General features: G+C 29.3%; 1 protein-coding gene across 5 annotated transcripts in view; it reads left to right on the top strand.

Moving 5' to 3' along the window:
- LOC112683369 (tachykinin-like peptides receptor 99D) overlaps positions 1-10,721 on the top strand; it is a 108,246-nt gene extending 97,525 nt beyond the window's left edge. For all 5 annotated transcript variants that reach the window (XM_025554379.1, XM_025554375.1, XM_025554378.1 and 2 more), the window contains one exon: positions 9,913-10,721. In XM_025554379.1, the coding sequence (XP_025410164.1) occupies positions 9,926-10,354 (429 nt within the window). In that variant the 5' untranslated portion in view covers positions 9,913-9,925 and the 3' untranslated portion in view covers positions 10,355-10,721. The remainder of the gene's footprint in view (positions 1-9,912) is intronic.
- The last annotated feature ends 4,811 nt before the right edge of the window (positions 10,722-15,532 follow it).

Below are 15,532 nucleotides of genomic sequence, written 5' to 3'. Positions count from 1 at the left end.
AATCAAGTGAAATCGTGTTTTTATTCGTAATTGCGGTATTTATATGATGTTAACATTAGTTTTCATTGCCTTCACTTATTTCAAGTTGGCCGTCATTGTGTCCAAATGGTAATTTTAGAATTGAAAGTTTATTATACAAACATACTGAGCACAATCGAAAGATTGTTAGGAACTATGCACGTCGGGTGACTTCTTTTTTTAGTTCAACAAATTTAATTTCTCCGTCAAGTTTTAATTTTATTTTTCTTTAAATTTGATAAAACCCACGATTGCTTGGATCAAAACTTTTAATCATTGGTAATTAAAATACCTACGCACGGATATTGTACACTGATTCAATTAATAGTTATTAGTTGTACAATTTAAACTTTAAGCGCTCAAACAATGTAGGTTGTATTATAAAAAGTTTAGAATCAAAGTAAATTGAAAAGCTCATATTAACTTTAAACTTTGAAATGCTGAAATAATGACGTAAATATAGAGTGGATGAACTGAGGAAGATAAAAAAAAGAGCTACAATTTTCATTAGAATTCATCTATTTATTATTATTTTTCTATTTATTTACGAATTTTCAGGAAATAATATTTTGGAAATTCTTATTTTTACGAAATAGTAGAATTTTTTATGTTTAATTTACTTATAAAATAACACTATTTGAAAAACTTAAATTGAGATCACGGAAATTAATAATAACTACATTTTTAAACAGTTTATTTTTTCTAAAAATTTGCAATTTTAAGGTCCAGAAACTTCTAAAGCAAAAATGTTTTATATAAAAATAATTTCGGAGGTATAAATAGTTCAAAGTATATCTTTGATATTTAAATTGGATTAACGATACTGAGAATTAAAATGACGTAGAAATGACGAGTATTTTAGTATCATGAACGTTTGAGTTTATTTACTTTGTACTCCACTTTCCAATATATTTAATTTGTAATACAAAGATTTCTATCAATAAATTAATATAATATAATTAATAAATAACATTTTTCGGTAAGATTCTAAGTATGAAACCTTTGGAAAATAGAAGTCTCTCACGAAAATAGAATTCGCCGAGCACATGCGTTTCAAAGAAGTGAAGCATTTTAAAACGTTTGTTTTAAATGTTTTTGATTTTCGAAACGACCCTCCTGTAACTCAGGGGAGTCCAACCTTTTGTAGTTGACGGGCCAATTCACACTTTCATAAAAACACTAAGGGCCTCAAATATTATTATTCCATAAAACCTGCAGTAAATAATCGCCGGCTAATAATGACTTCCACGATCTCCCAACACAAGAAATCGAATTTTCTGTGGCTGCTATAAAAACACGATACCTACAAACGTAGTGACCTGAATTTATTCATGATTTTGGACGTTACTCATTGCACGTATACCTACGTTTTGTAGTAAAAAACATAAAGAGCATACAATCATATAACGAATTTTTTATACTATTATTGTGATTTTTTTTTTTTTTTTTTTAATAAAGTCTTCTTTGGAAGAGGCCCAAAATAAAGGATTCGAGGGCCACATATGGCCCGCGGGTTGTAACTCATCGATTTGCAGCATTTTTACTATTGCATTCCGCTTGGAAAAGAAAGAAGCATACAGTTATTGAAATTTAATCAACAACGCATAGCACAAATTCAATGGTTTAATAAAACTTAGTTTGTTAAAACTTTTACCGAGTCTGACGATCAACGAAATAACAATAACGCATCCAATCACGTGGCCATTTCGATTACATCGAACGTTCTCTGCGAACGTTGTTACGTCGTGACGAAATCAACGAGACGATCGATACTATCTCCGTCGTCCGTTTGACCACGCAGCGACCAGCAATTGCATGGAAAAAATAAATTCAGTAATTTTTATCAAAAACGATCCTGTCAAACACCAATTGGTATCGTCAATCATAATTATGTTAAGATTATGGAACAAAAATATTGGTATAGTAAATATCGACAGCTACAACATTTTACCAAAAATGTATTATAGTTATAACTTGTCTCGTGGTTGTCACTGGTACAACCAACGATTTCGGTAGTACAAACCACGTTCTGATAATTGCAACCAAGATTTTTATTTTTCAATGCAGGACATCACAATATCGTAGTAATTGTTGTTACGGTTCTTGCGTTCGGACATGTCGGAAGGAAAATTCTGATCATGGGCGCTAGTATAGGATTACACTGACGGGGCCCTTTAATTATTAACGAAAAAATCTCTCTCGATCCGCCCATCATCAAAACAAAATATTACCACTACCGATCAATTACATTTTTTTTTTACAATATCAATACATGTACATTTACGATTAACCAATAGCTAGTAGTTAAAATGTTAAATTGATTTTGTATTGAAATTATTCAAATTATTAAACACTGATAACGTGTCAACCAGTGGTTAAAGTGGGAAAAATGTTGTGGGGGGACTGTATGTATCAAAAATTGAGGAGCGTTGCCCTACATAATTCTAAATCTTACTAACTTTTTTTAGAAAACCCAAGAGGTCTAAGCCTCTTTTGTTATACATATATGTTCTTAAAAAATTTATTTTCATAGGGTGTAAAAACAATTTCCCCCAAAGAAAAATAATTCTATACATATGACTGCTCAGTAAAAATAAATTGAAATACATTAGTACTGTAATATATAAATACAAATAAATATAAGTACTTTATTTATTATAACTACATATTATTTCTTTTTTCCACTTGCTCAAATTCATCAAAAAAAATGAATTTCATGTAATATTGTAATATTATAATAAGTATTGTTTATTCATTATTGTATTTTAGTGACCAATGCCATTAAAGGTCCACCCGGACTTTTGGTGACTTAAATTAAAGAGGACATATAATCTTACCTTAAATAAGAAGGGGGATTCCGTCCCCCTTTGTCTCCCCCCACTTTAACCACTGGTGTCAACTGTAATATAATTAACGAGTGCAATAAAATAAGCAAAATAATAAACATAATCAATAACATAATAAATCAATAGCTGTTCGTTTCCACTTGTAGAGTGTAGACGCGTTTATAGAGTATAAAAAATAAATAATTTAAATAAAACTATACACAATATTAGTACTGTGTTTTTTCTCATAACTCATTCATCATGTTTTATGTTTTTTAGTATAAAACATTTATCTATTCACATTGTACTTCGTAACTGACTGCATACGAAAATTGTTCGTCGGTTATGTAGAAACAGCTGGTTACTTTAATAATTAGATCGGAAAAAATACTTTCCTTACCGCTTCAAAATGAACGAACGACATAATTATTGCACTATTATATCACACATAGTCTATATAAATATCTACGTATAGAGCATTTTTATTTTAAATATACGTCAACAGCCAGTATCCAAAAAATTAATTTTGTAAATTTTTCAAATGGTCAAATGAAATAATTGGAGAGCGATGATAAAAATAGAACAAAAATATATATGAAAAAAATGTTTATACTATTTTTTAGGTTTCTTAAGGCAGAAATTGGTTTCATATAATATCTCATGTGCTTTTTCTCCCTCTTTCAATTACCAAATAATTTTATCCCATGGAGCCTCTTTGGACTGGAAATTGAATACGGACGTACCGTACCCTATATTTCCGATTTTTTTTCATTTTCATTTTTCACCAATACTCGGTAGTTATCGAGGAAATCGTGAGGAATTTTAGACAAACAGTGACAGCCATCCGCTTTCAAACAAACTTGTGTATCCATTTGTTGGTTTTTCATGGATTCTTAGTCCAAAGTTGTTTCTTGAATGCGATAATATATCGTCGTATTCGAACATATTAATAGATTATCATGACGAGTAGATTGATTCTATGATTGGAAACCCTTATTATTTTCAACGTTTCAAATTGTTATTATATTACTTTTCGTTTTTCGACTATAATGCTACTGTATTCCTTGGAGTTCGATTCAATAAGAAACGAATAAATGTATAACACTTTTAAATCATATTTTCAGATCTAGTTTTTGACATTATCATAACAATATATAAAGCTTTTCTAGTAAGCAACAAGGGATTAAAATAATAAAAACAAATTTTTTTTTTCAATAAATCCCATATAAATCATAATATTTGTCACATGAAACTTAAAAATTAGTGAAGGTTTATAGTTTCCATATGAAGGGATTTAAGAAAAGCACTAAAGTTTCCCAAATAGAAGAATATAAAAAAATGCAAGTAAAAATATTTCAAGGTGAATGGATTAAACTCCTAAACCCTCTACTAAGTAGATTCACTGAGTTAACCATAAGTCAAATATGTTTAAATATATTATGTTTGTATTATACAATGTAAAATATACTCATATGATATATATATATATATATATATATGAGTGTATATTATACGTGGGTACATTGTTAAATTTACGTTGTGGTAGAGGAAATAATTGAAGGTATTATTAAATTGGAAACTTGATCGGCCAAATAGTCTTGATATTTACTTTAGTCATAATATGTGTACTCGTGTATTATTGTTAACAACAGCATGCGTTTATTAATATGTTGTACTATGCGAAGGTGTGTCAAGGTTTAATTATGATCCAGTATATTTTATTAATTTAATTTTTCATACATACACTATAATTTATTCAACTTATCGGCCATTACCTGTGTAACCCTACGTGTACAAGTAATAATAAATCGTTTCAAACAATACTATAAACAGTTATAGTACGATTAGAGCTGCAAATAAACTAAACGTAAAAAAATAAAATCTTTTTTGTACATTCGTGAAAAATTATGAACAAAATATTTGGATATTAAAAAAAAAAAAAAAAACTAGTGAAAATATTAAAAATTTAAAATAGTTCATGAACGGCATAGTTATATGCAGTAATCTAATGTTTTAAAAATCTATCCATCGTTCATTTTATGATAAGGGTAAATTGTATCGTTCGCGAGATAAGTACAGATACGAGAACATAATTAAAAATGTAAAAATGATCGAAAGATAAATTGTTGTGTCGGCTCATTGGTCATCGGCCCGTCGACCCTTCACCATTATAATTGTAGCCTCATCTACCACATCTGTCTTTAATCCTTCACTATTGTACGCCTGTCTACAAGTGTAATGTTCAACAAGAAGACGTAAGAATATGTGGTAGGCCGTATGTTATTATTACTATACAGTTTTCCTGTTAAACGCAGCATCGAAACGTATTTCGTATTATTCGTTCAACACGTAATTAATTCAATAAAGACGTCGTAGTTATTTTTTACGCAAAGATTGTGTTTTTCCATTTTAAGTTGCCACTTGAACGATGTCAATAAATAAATTTTACCACTATGGACATCCGCGTGATAAGAGCTAAGAGTTTTCGTTCGTAGCCAACATCAAACGATTATAAAATCATTTTTTTTAAGGGAAAAAATGATATTTGTTCTCGTTTTTTTTTTCATTTTTTTTTATTTAGTATACGCCAGTTATATGTAATTTATATCGATACGATGTTAAAAGTTGCACGTTCAATTGGAAAAATATAAACTTCCGAACGCGTATTGTTTGTAAAAATATTTTCCACACAAACGATATCTTAATTTGATGCTATTGACCTTTGTACTATTTCGTCATTGTTAAATGTTCGTAAAAATTAGATTTTGACGTTAAATTACGATTATAATAATGGATTCAATTTTAAAACATATTATTAGATGGGTCGAAAACTCAAGTAAGCAGAATAGATCAAAATAATTTTTGTACTGTATTATAATTTATTATCTAGACTTTTTTTTTTTTTTTTTTAATGTTAAAAATTATCCTCTAGAAACTTTTTACTTAGGTAGATATATAAAACATTAAATCAGTTATAATTTTAATACTGTACTGTTTCATTATTCGTAATCAAAGCAGTATTCAATCCAGTTTAGTAAAGATTGTTTTTAGCTTATATTTTAACATTATTCAGTCTTGTAATACCAAGTTTCGTGATAGCAACAAAAACAGCTTGAATTTAAAACGAAGTTATGTACACTTTTATCAGTGAAATAAGTTGAATGTGACCCGAAATCTTCAGCTATATTATTTGAAGTACTTAATGTGATGTTTCGAAAAGTGTTATGTTTGGATGGACCAGCTGTCTTGAAAAAGTTTTGATGGAGGTTCGTTTTAAAACTTGACTAACTCGCTGCGATCCCCAAAAATTATACTATTCGAATCTCTTTGTAAAACGCTATGATAATGATGGCTATTTCAGAAAAATATTTACACAGAGTTGACAAAGGTCAGCGAAGCATGTGAAAAACTGTTTGTGGTTCAGATTCGAAATATTTTATACTGAAATAAATTGAACCCCAAGTACAATGTCATTTACAGTGAAATTATAAAAGAACATTTTAGATCAACAATACACAGATGGTTTTATTAATTAATCGGTTATTTATAAAATTATACATAAATAATAATGTATAATTAATATTAATTGGTTAGGTTATTATAATTAAATAGTGTAGTCGTGTCTGCGTTTGTATAGATGACTAGGATAAGAATCCAATGGAAATTTCGGGTGAATCTTTTTTCTGTAACTACATATAATATACAGTAAATAATGTACCGTCTTGTAGTTTAAGCTAGATTGGACGGCGGTACAACCCTCTGAGCTGTGTAAATATTTCGCTATAACTACATGCAAAATATATATATTTTATAAGCTTTATATTTTATATAAACCAACGGGTCTTTGTATAATTGTATTATTATGTACAAAAATGTGTGGGGATTGAAGGATTTTGTGTTTTATATTTCGTCCCACTTAACCCACCCACATCATTATTAAGGGTTTATTTTTGTTTCCTATTGAGTCAATGTATAAATATATGTAGAGGCATGCTCAAAAATTTTGAATTATGGGGGGTGAGTTGAAATGTTTTGTATTATTTTTATAATAATCAATATAAAAATGAGATATTTTTTATAGAATATAAATAATATAAATAGTGCATCATTTGTGTATTAAAAAATATTTGTTAAATTTAGCTTATAAATTATAATACTATAAATCAGAAAACAAAATCAAATTTAAGAGGGTTTTTCTAAACCATTTTCTATATTCAATTTATTTGTATAAATATATGTTGAAAATTTTTTAGATAATCTTTAAATAATATTTGAAACTAAAAAGTTATGCTTTTACGTAATTTTTTAATATTAGAAACAGTGGTTTCAGTAAGAATAAATACTTCTTTTAAGTCAAGGTCAAATGTTCGCAAAATTGCACATAAAGGTAAACTATATAAGAATAACAGCTCATAAAAATGAAATAATTTGAATTTTAGTTCGAAATAATAATTAAATTGGAGTATAAATGTACGATCATAACATTTAGTATTTATAGAATTAATATTTCAGAGTATTTTATTTACTAATTTGTAACTAGAAATTTAAATTTGAATCACTTTGTAACGTGGTCGGGGATGACCAGTTAAATATATGATATTCAGGGAAGGTTTTCTAGTCCTTATGAATATATTATCCCGTAGCTCGGGAGCATAAGAGGAAAGATCTTGATATTACAAATAAATGTAGATTGATTTAGTTTTAGTTATTATTTAATATACATATATAAATTAGACTTACGGACTATGGAGTTCAGCTACCTCGGACGAACGTTGTAGCAGAACTACCACGACTTAATGTAATAACATGTAAATTAACGTGATGTCTACTCAGCAATATCCATATTACATGAGTAGACATTAATAATATGTAACAATCTTTACAACTTATAATTTAATATAAGATAAGAAAAATTGTATCTTATAAGTTATATTGCGGTGACCTGGTCATTGCCGGATTTAGCGGATGTGCATGGAATGCACCGGGGTCTCTAGAAAAAAATTGAAAATTGTCAGTTTCGTTATTTTTTTTTAATTTACCTAATAGTTAAGGTACTTAATTATAAATAATAATAAATAAATATTAATAATATTAATTAATAATAAATTACTATTATTATTTTTTATTTATTTAGTACAACAAAATATATTAAATAAATATATGTGTTATGTTGAACAATTTTTTTTATTTTTAGGGGTCTATAATTGATATTTGAACCCCCCGGTCTCCTGAGATTTAGATCCGGCACTGGATACGATATCCGGTGTAAAGTAATAGTTAGGCGTGTACTCACAACTTAAATCAAATAATAGCGTTAAATATACATATAATAAAATGTATACCTAAGTATATCACTTAAATCATGTTGATAAAACAATAAACGAAAAAAAAAAAATAATTCTGAAAATTACTCGGTATTGGTAATTCTGTCATTTGATATAAAAAACAATGTAAGAATGTAAAAATCAATAAACGTTTATAATAGTCAATGGTAGCGAGGGTCGAACTTAACCCAACCTAACTGATATTGTTGTTGTATCGTCGACAACTTATTATTATTGTACAATATTTATGCACGACGTACCGATTCGGAAGCATTGATTCGTGTCTTAACGGAAGAAGATTTTTTTTTTTGCGTCCGTTGCGTACAGATGCGAAAACCAAGTATTCAATGTAATCGCAGGATATTACGTAGATGTTTGAGAATGTATAGGATTTTTTTTCTTCTCGAAAGCCTCGAAAGAATTGTCGTTTGGCTCTATATCGGCCGGGTCGACTTAAGGGGAGATTGACGGGCAAAAAGTAATCGCGTTCATCCGATGGGTTGTTTTGAAAAACTACAAGAAACAGTGATGACGTGACGCGAAGGCGGTCCAGTAAGTAACGCAACGCGTCAAGATTTGTTTACCGTATATGTTTCGATTGAAACGGGATTTTTTTGGTTATTTTTCTCGTTTCGCACTATCCCAACGTTAATGTTCACCCGTCGCGGGGCGCGTGTGGGCGTACTGATTGCCGGTATTGTACACACGCACACACCGCATAAGTGTCCTAGTCGTCTCTTTATACCGGACGACCGTTGCAAGCAAAGGTGAAACTAGGCATTTTTACGCCCGGAGAAAATGTTAAAATTACGCCCTATCATAGACCAATAATGAAATACTCTTCTCAAGAATATTTTTCTAATAATTAATATACAATCATACTTATTGTTAAAGTTAAATACAACAAATTAGTTGTTAATAATTATAAAAATTACACCCTCTAAAATTGTACGACAGGGGATGAATCCTCGTCTTCCACCCCCTAGTTCTGCCCCTGATTGCGAGTCGTTAGATATCGTAGAACGTTCGTTCGCATTAGCTCTTGGCCGCAGTTCGTTATTCGAGAAAAGCCGCAGACGCTGTGTGCCCGGAGTCCGTGTACTTATAGTCCATGCACCCTGTTCAGATGACACAGAGGCACACGCGTTACTCTCTCCGTTGCTGTTTAAGGAAAACCAATAACGTAATACCGTAATGTTATTGTTTATTGGTTTTTTTTATTTATTCGAATATCGGCATATGAGATGTATTCAACATTTTACTCATAAAGTAATAATAAAAATTTTATTTTACTGAAAATAATGATCATTTGAATGTTCAAAAATTAATTTTCACTGTCATACAAAAAACAAAACGACTTTTTCAATAGAAAAATACGAAAAAACCAAAATATTTACACATCATTTATGAATATTTTCATCAGTCTTGTAAAAAATACTTTTGAAAAAGTATTAAAATACTAATACTAATATTCGAATAAAAAAGTATTAAAAATACTTATAAAATACTATTATAAAAATGTATTTCACGAATACTCACTAAGTATTTGAATACAAATACAAGTATTTTTTTTTATTTTATATTATATAATATTATAGTTAACCACCCCCCCCCCCACAATAGAAAAAAATTGTGTCTATGTCACTGATTATATATCAGTTTAGGTACCTATATTATGATACTAACATGACTATTATACATTCTATACACTGACTAACGTGTCGTTTGTGTTTGACGTGTTCTAGAGGGTCGGGGACGATGAACGGGTCGGACTTCGGCGGTGGCGGCGGTGGCGTTGCCAACTCGACCGGGAACGGGACGGGCGCGGATGCCGCGTGGCCCGACAGCAACCAGTTCGAGTTGTCGTGGTGGCACCAGCTGGCGTGGACCGCGCTGTTCGTACCCATGATCATGGTGGCCACGGGTGGCAACTTAATCGTCATATGGATCGTGATGACCAACAAGCGGATGCGAAACGTGACCAACTACTTTCTGGTCAACCTGTCCATAGCGGACGCCATGGTGTCCACGCTCAACGTGTCCGTTAACTTCAGCTACATGCTGACCAGCAACTGGTCTTTCGGCACGGCCTACTGCAAGATCAGCCAGTTCGTGGCAGTGCTGTCCATATGCGCTAGCGTGTTTACACTAATGGCCATTTCCATCGACAGGTACGTGAGCGATTAATATGTTTTTTTTATTCTCGGCTCCTCCACCCCGATTGCTTTAGATTTAAAACGCTCGACTCTTTTTTTCTTGATTTTTAATGGTAAATTAAAATTATTACATTTAAAACTTATTCTCCCATTATTTACCCGTCTTCAAATTGGCCACAGTCTACTATCATTCCTTTAAACTCTTCCTTAACTCATCTCCTCAATGCACCCCACACCACATAGATTTCAACCGTATCATTTTTCATTGTCTCTTTCCTCCTAGTAGACATCTCCTTTTTTCATTCCTATCCACCCTAGGTTATCTCATTCGCAATTCAAATTTTATCCTTAATTCTTGCTTTACCCATATCATTTCAACTCCAACATTAATTTTATTATTCCCGCAGTCTTCTTAATTTGATTAATATAAATGTATGTTTTATAGATTACCATGTATTACCACTTAATTTTATTTCTGTTATGTCTCAGACAGTAGCAAATTAAATAAAAAAAAAAACCTTTTTCCCCCGTTTTCATATTTAAATCTAATAGCGAGTCGTAACAAAAAAAAATTCCAGTTGGATATTAATTTTTCGTTTTTTCTCTCGATCCTTATGAAACAGTGGTCTTCAACTGGTGGCTCACGATTAGACTTCTGTTAAAGATTTTAAAAATTCATATTTACATATATTATATTATGTATTTCATATAATATCAGATAAAATAATTTTCGATTAAACTGTTTTATTTTATATTTGTATAAGATAAGAAATAACACTCCTCTCTCATAGACTCCTATTTAATTAGAAAAGAGTTTCAATCAATATGTGACACAAAATCATTAACACGTAGTGGAGGAGGAGTGTACATAATATACCTAAATACGCACTTGTCGAAACCTAAACTCTGAAAATTATCACATTCTTAAGTATCACAAATATTATTAGTAAATCTAAATTTTAAACCGTACACCTACACATATAATATTTAACATCTATTGACTAATTGACTAATAACCTTTATTGAAGTCAAAAAAAAAAAAAAAATGAACAATTAAATAAAATAAAAGTATAGGAATAGTCCACATAATTCATACAAGTAATTTACATGTAATTTATCTTTTAACTACATTGTGTGAAATTAAACTCAGTGGGGAAGTATTGCGTGTGAAAAAAATGATGAACAAATATCACATGATTTTTTTTTTTTTTTTGTATTATTACTTATAATACAAATTAAATATAATCTAGATGTCTAAACAAATATAAATTTGAATTCATTCAGTTATAAAAGCTCTCCTACTATGGCATACATTTAAGCAATTTTAATTTTGTTTTTGGTTTTTGGGTCGCGAAAAAGGGCATGTCCGTTTCCACCAAAAATCCAGTTCCCTAATTTACGCATAGCACTATTTCGCCAAAAACAAAAAAAGGTATGATTCCCGTTTCCGCCAAAATATATTTTTGTGAAAAGACGTTTGGAAACCATATACAATAGTTACATATTCTTTCATTTTAAATTTCAATACAAGTACAAATAGATAATAATGATATGCTCGTATTAGTCGAATATAGGCACAATTATATTGTATTTTTTATTATTTTATTATTATTTGTTTTTATAATATTACATAATTTCATATTATAATTAGGGATGGGCATGAATTCCGAATATCTGAATTATCCGAGTATCCGGATATCCAAATCCGGATTATCCGGATTTATGGATTTGCTTTTTATGTGACTTCAGACTTACAAATATTTTTAATATATGATAAAATAAATTATTTTATTATAATGAAAATTTAACAAAATGTTATATTATTAAAATATTATTAGTATATAAAAATGAGTCATTGAACAGCAAAATCGAGTTGAATAATCTGGATACTTCGGATAATCCGTGAAATCCGGATAATTCGGATTTTTGAAATCCGGATATGCCCACCACTAATTATAATATGTCCATTCTTTTTAACTATTTATAAAGTATAAAATAAGTATATGTCAAATATTGTCTCGATAGAGTTATGAAAAAACATATATCGTAATTTTTAAATATTTAAAAATGTCACCAAAAATATAAATTATAATACAAGTATATGTCAAGTTTTAAAATATTTCATTCGTAAGTATAGGTCAGGTTTTAAAAAATCTTATAATTAAAGGAAACAGTTTTGACAAAAGTGTATCTACTAATTTCATTGAATTTTTTTTTTTTTTTTGTAATTGGGTCTTCTGTAGTTTTTAAATGGTTTAATATTTTTTGTTTTTTTTTTTTAATTTTTTTTTTATATTATTTTGAGCACTGTTAATTTTGATAATATAATATCTAAACTGTTATTATCGACGATTATCAACAATTATCGAAGATTATGATTGTATTAATATATTACAAATATTTTTTACACATACCATAACATATATTCAATTTTGCTTAAAAATTAAAACCAATGGCTTCCAAACTTTTTTTTGGCGGAAATGGCTTTTGACGGTAACGGGAACCGTACATTTTTTGTTTTTGATGAAAAAGGGCTATGGTGGAAACGGGTAACTCTTACGAAAAATGTACGATAAGAAAAGTGGGTCATGAGTTAAAAAGATTAAAGTCCATTGGTATAGATATTTAAAAAAAAAAAAAAACACTTAATGACCACTGAGCGTGACGACAAACGTGTTCACAACCCTCATGTCAGGAAACACTGATATAAACACGGTGAAAACGGCTATCGAACGATTGAGAACATTAACCTTTTTGGCCGAACGATTGAGAACACTTAAAATTAACATAGAACTTACCACCGACCTAAAAAAAATCCCAAAAAACGATACGATTGAGAACAAATTTATGTACAACGTTGCCATAGTTTGCCATATCATTTATTTGACTTTTGAAAAATTCAGTATACATACAATAAATATTCTTGAAAAAAGTCATAAATTAATAATTATAATCGTATACAAATAAGTGCCAAATAATATGTAATATATATAATAATATAAATAAAAAATTTAAAATATGTAGAATTTATAAAATTTATTACTTTTTAATAATATTAGGTCTTCACCTCGTTCGCTTCTTATAATTTTAATTTCGTTCTTTTCCATTTTAACAAATATGCTATGTAGTATATTATACTCGTATTGACGATTAGTTTGTGTAACGACTGCAAAGCTTAACCGTCATTTTCTCGTATCTGGTATCTAAGTTACGATTAACATCCAGCTAATCCGATAAAAGTCCGATAAATATCAACAGATTATTGTGTTCAAACTATCGATCGATTACATTTGGCAACGTTCGAAAAAATAACTTGAGTGTTCTCAATCGTGTTACCAAAAATTACGTTCTCAATCGTATTTTACCGGTGAAAACTGGACCGAAGAAGGCACCACTATTTTTTTTCCATAAATTTTTCGTTTTATCTCTAAATTTACTAAATACTATAGGTTATGATGACATCACGATATCCATAGTTCCGTTTAACAGGTCGAATTTAAATGCACTGAATATTAAAAATTCAATGTGCTCTTGTATCGTTTAATGGTAAAATGTTCGTGACTATTTGCCTACGTTCAATTTATGAAAACAATGAATATATGAATACGAATAGTAAATTTAAATCAGTGTTGAGATTTAGTACGATTATCACTGATAATAAATATGAATATTATATTTATATATATATGTCGTAGCCACTTAGTGAAATTGACCATTTCATGGAACGGTCGTTCCAATTTAACATCGTGTAATTTTTTTCACAATTTGGTCGTTAATTTTGTGTACCGAAATTATATTTCATATTTATTAAAGTTTTATAATAATTTTTGTTTGTTATATTGTGTAATATGGTAAGTATATTATATTAAGTTTAGTTTTGATATAATTAATAATACGTGTAGTAATATGTAGGTAATTAAATAAATTATATAATAATTTTAATAATTTATATATAATATAATTTATCGTAAAGTTAATAATTATTTATTTAAACAATTTAATGAATTATGGCAACGGCTAATACATTTAATACTACTTTTAAAACAAGCACAACGTTTAGTTTGACAAGTACTTTTACATATACAACTCAAAAATCCTTGACCTCCAGATATAATTTTAACTGTTTCACGCAAAGTTAATTCGTTTTGCTTGTCAACTTGATCAACAGATATGAAATATGTTGTGGTACGCTGCATATTTCCAGAACTTAACCATCCTTAAATCAAACGATGTTCAGTTCCTACTCTATATATCTCATTTTTTTTCTCAACTATAACAGCAATCATGCGTGATGGGTCTAAAGGCCCTCTATCGACTTTTGGAACAGGAATTGCGATGCAGTCATTAATATTGAACGTAGGAATAATAAACCGTATAACCTAATATATATATATATATATATATATTATAATAATATATACGTATAACCTGTAACAAATAACAAAAAAAAAAAAATACTTAAATTTACTGTACACATCTAATTTATTTACTATTTATGTCAAATTGTCATACATAATAAATAATTAGATACTTGTAACATTCTTTCGGCGGCTTTTTTTTTGACCTATATGCACTGCTTCCAGTTCATCTTCTATTTTTTGATTTGTTTTACACAAATCACAAAAATCTTTTGTGGATTCAATTTTACAAATTCTACAATATCGTTTAATATTTATTTGTTCTTGTATTTCTTCTTCATATCGGTTGTATATTTTTCAAGATCTTCTTCAGCTGTTTATTTTTTTAAAACTTCTTGTAGTAAGTTAGATGTTATTAACCCAACCTTAGTCTCACAGCCAAATAATGCTTTGTAAGGAGATCGGCCAATTATGCGTTGGTGTGAAGAATTTTTCTGGAATTGGACGAACTTTAATCCTATAGACCATTTTTTAGATTTATTGTCCTTCATCCATGCTCGAAGCATATTTTCAACATCCTTATTGTTACGTTCAATACTTCCCTGACTCTGAGGATGTCTTGGTCTCCCATGTCCAATAATACATTCCGATCAAAGTTCCTTAATTTCGTTAATAACAGAATTTACAAACTCTCTACCGTTATCACTTTGTAAAACTTTCGGTGCACCAAAAGTTAAAAAAATTGTGAATAAATTAGATGCTACTTCAACAGCTCGTTTACTTTTAAGTGGAAATAAAGATATAAATTATGTTTGGTGGTCTTGATAGTTTAAAATCTATTTATATTATCC

This window comes from Sipha flava, unplaced genomic scaffold, assembly GCF_003268045.1.
Source record: "Sipha flava isolate LNK unplaced genomic scaffold, YSA_version1 224_pilon_pilon, whole genome shotgun sequence".
NCBI classification, from domain to species: domain Eukaryota; kingdom Metazoa; phylum Arthropoda; class Insecta; order Hemiptera; family Aphididae; genus Sipha; species Sipha flava.
Note: the sequence above shows the minus strand (reverse complement) of the source record. Positions and strands in the feature narration are given on the sequence as shown.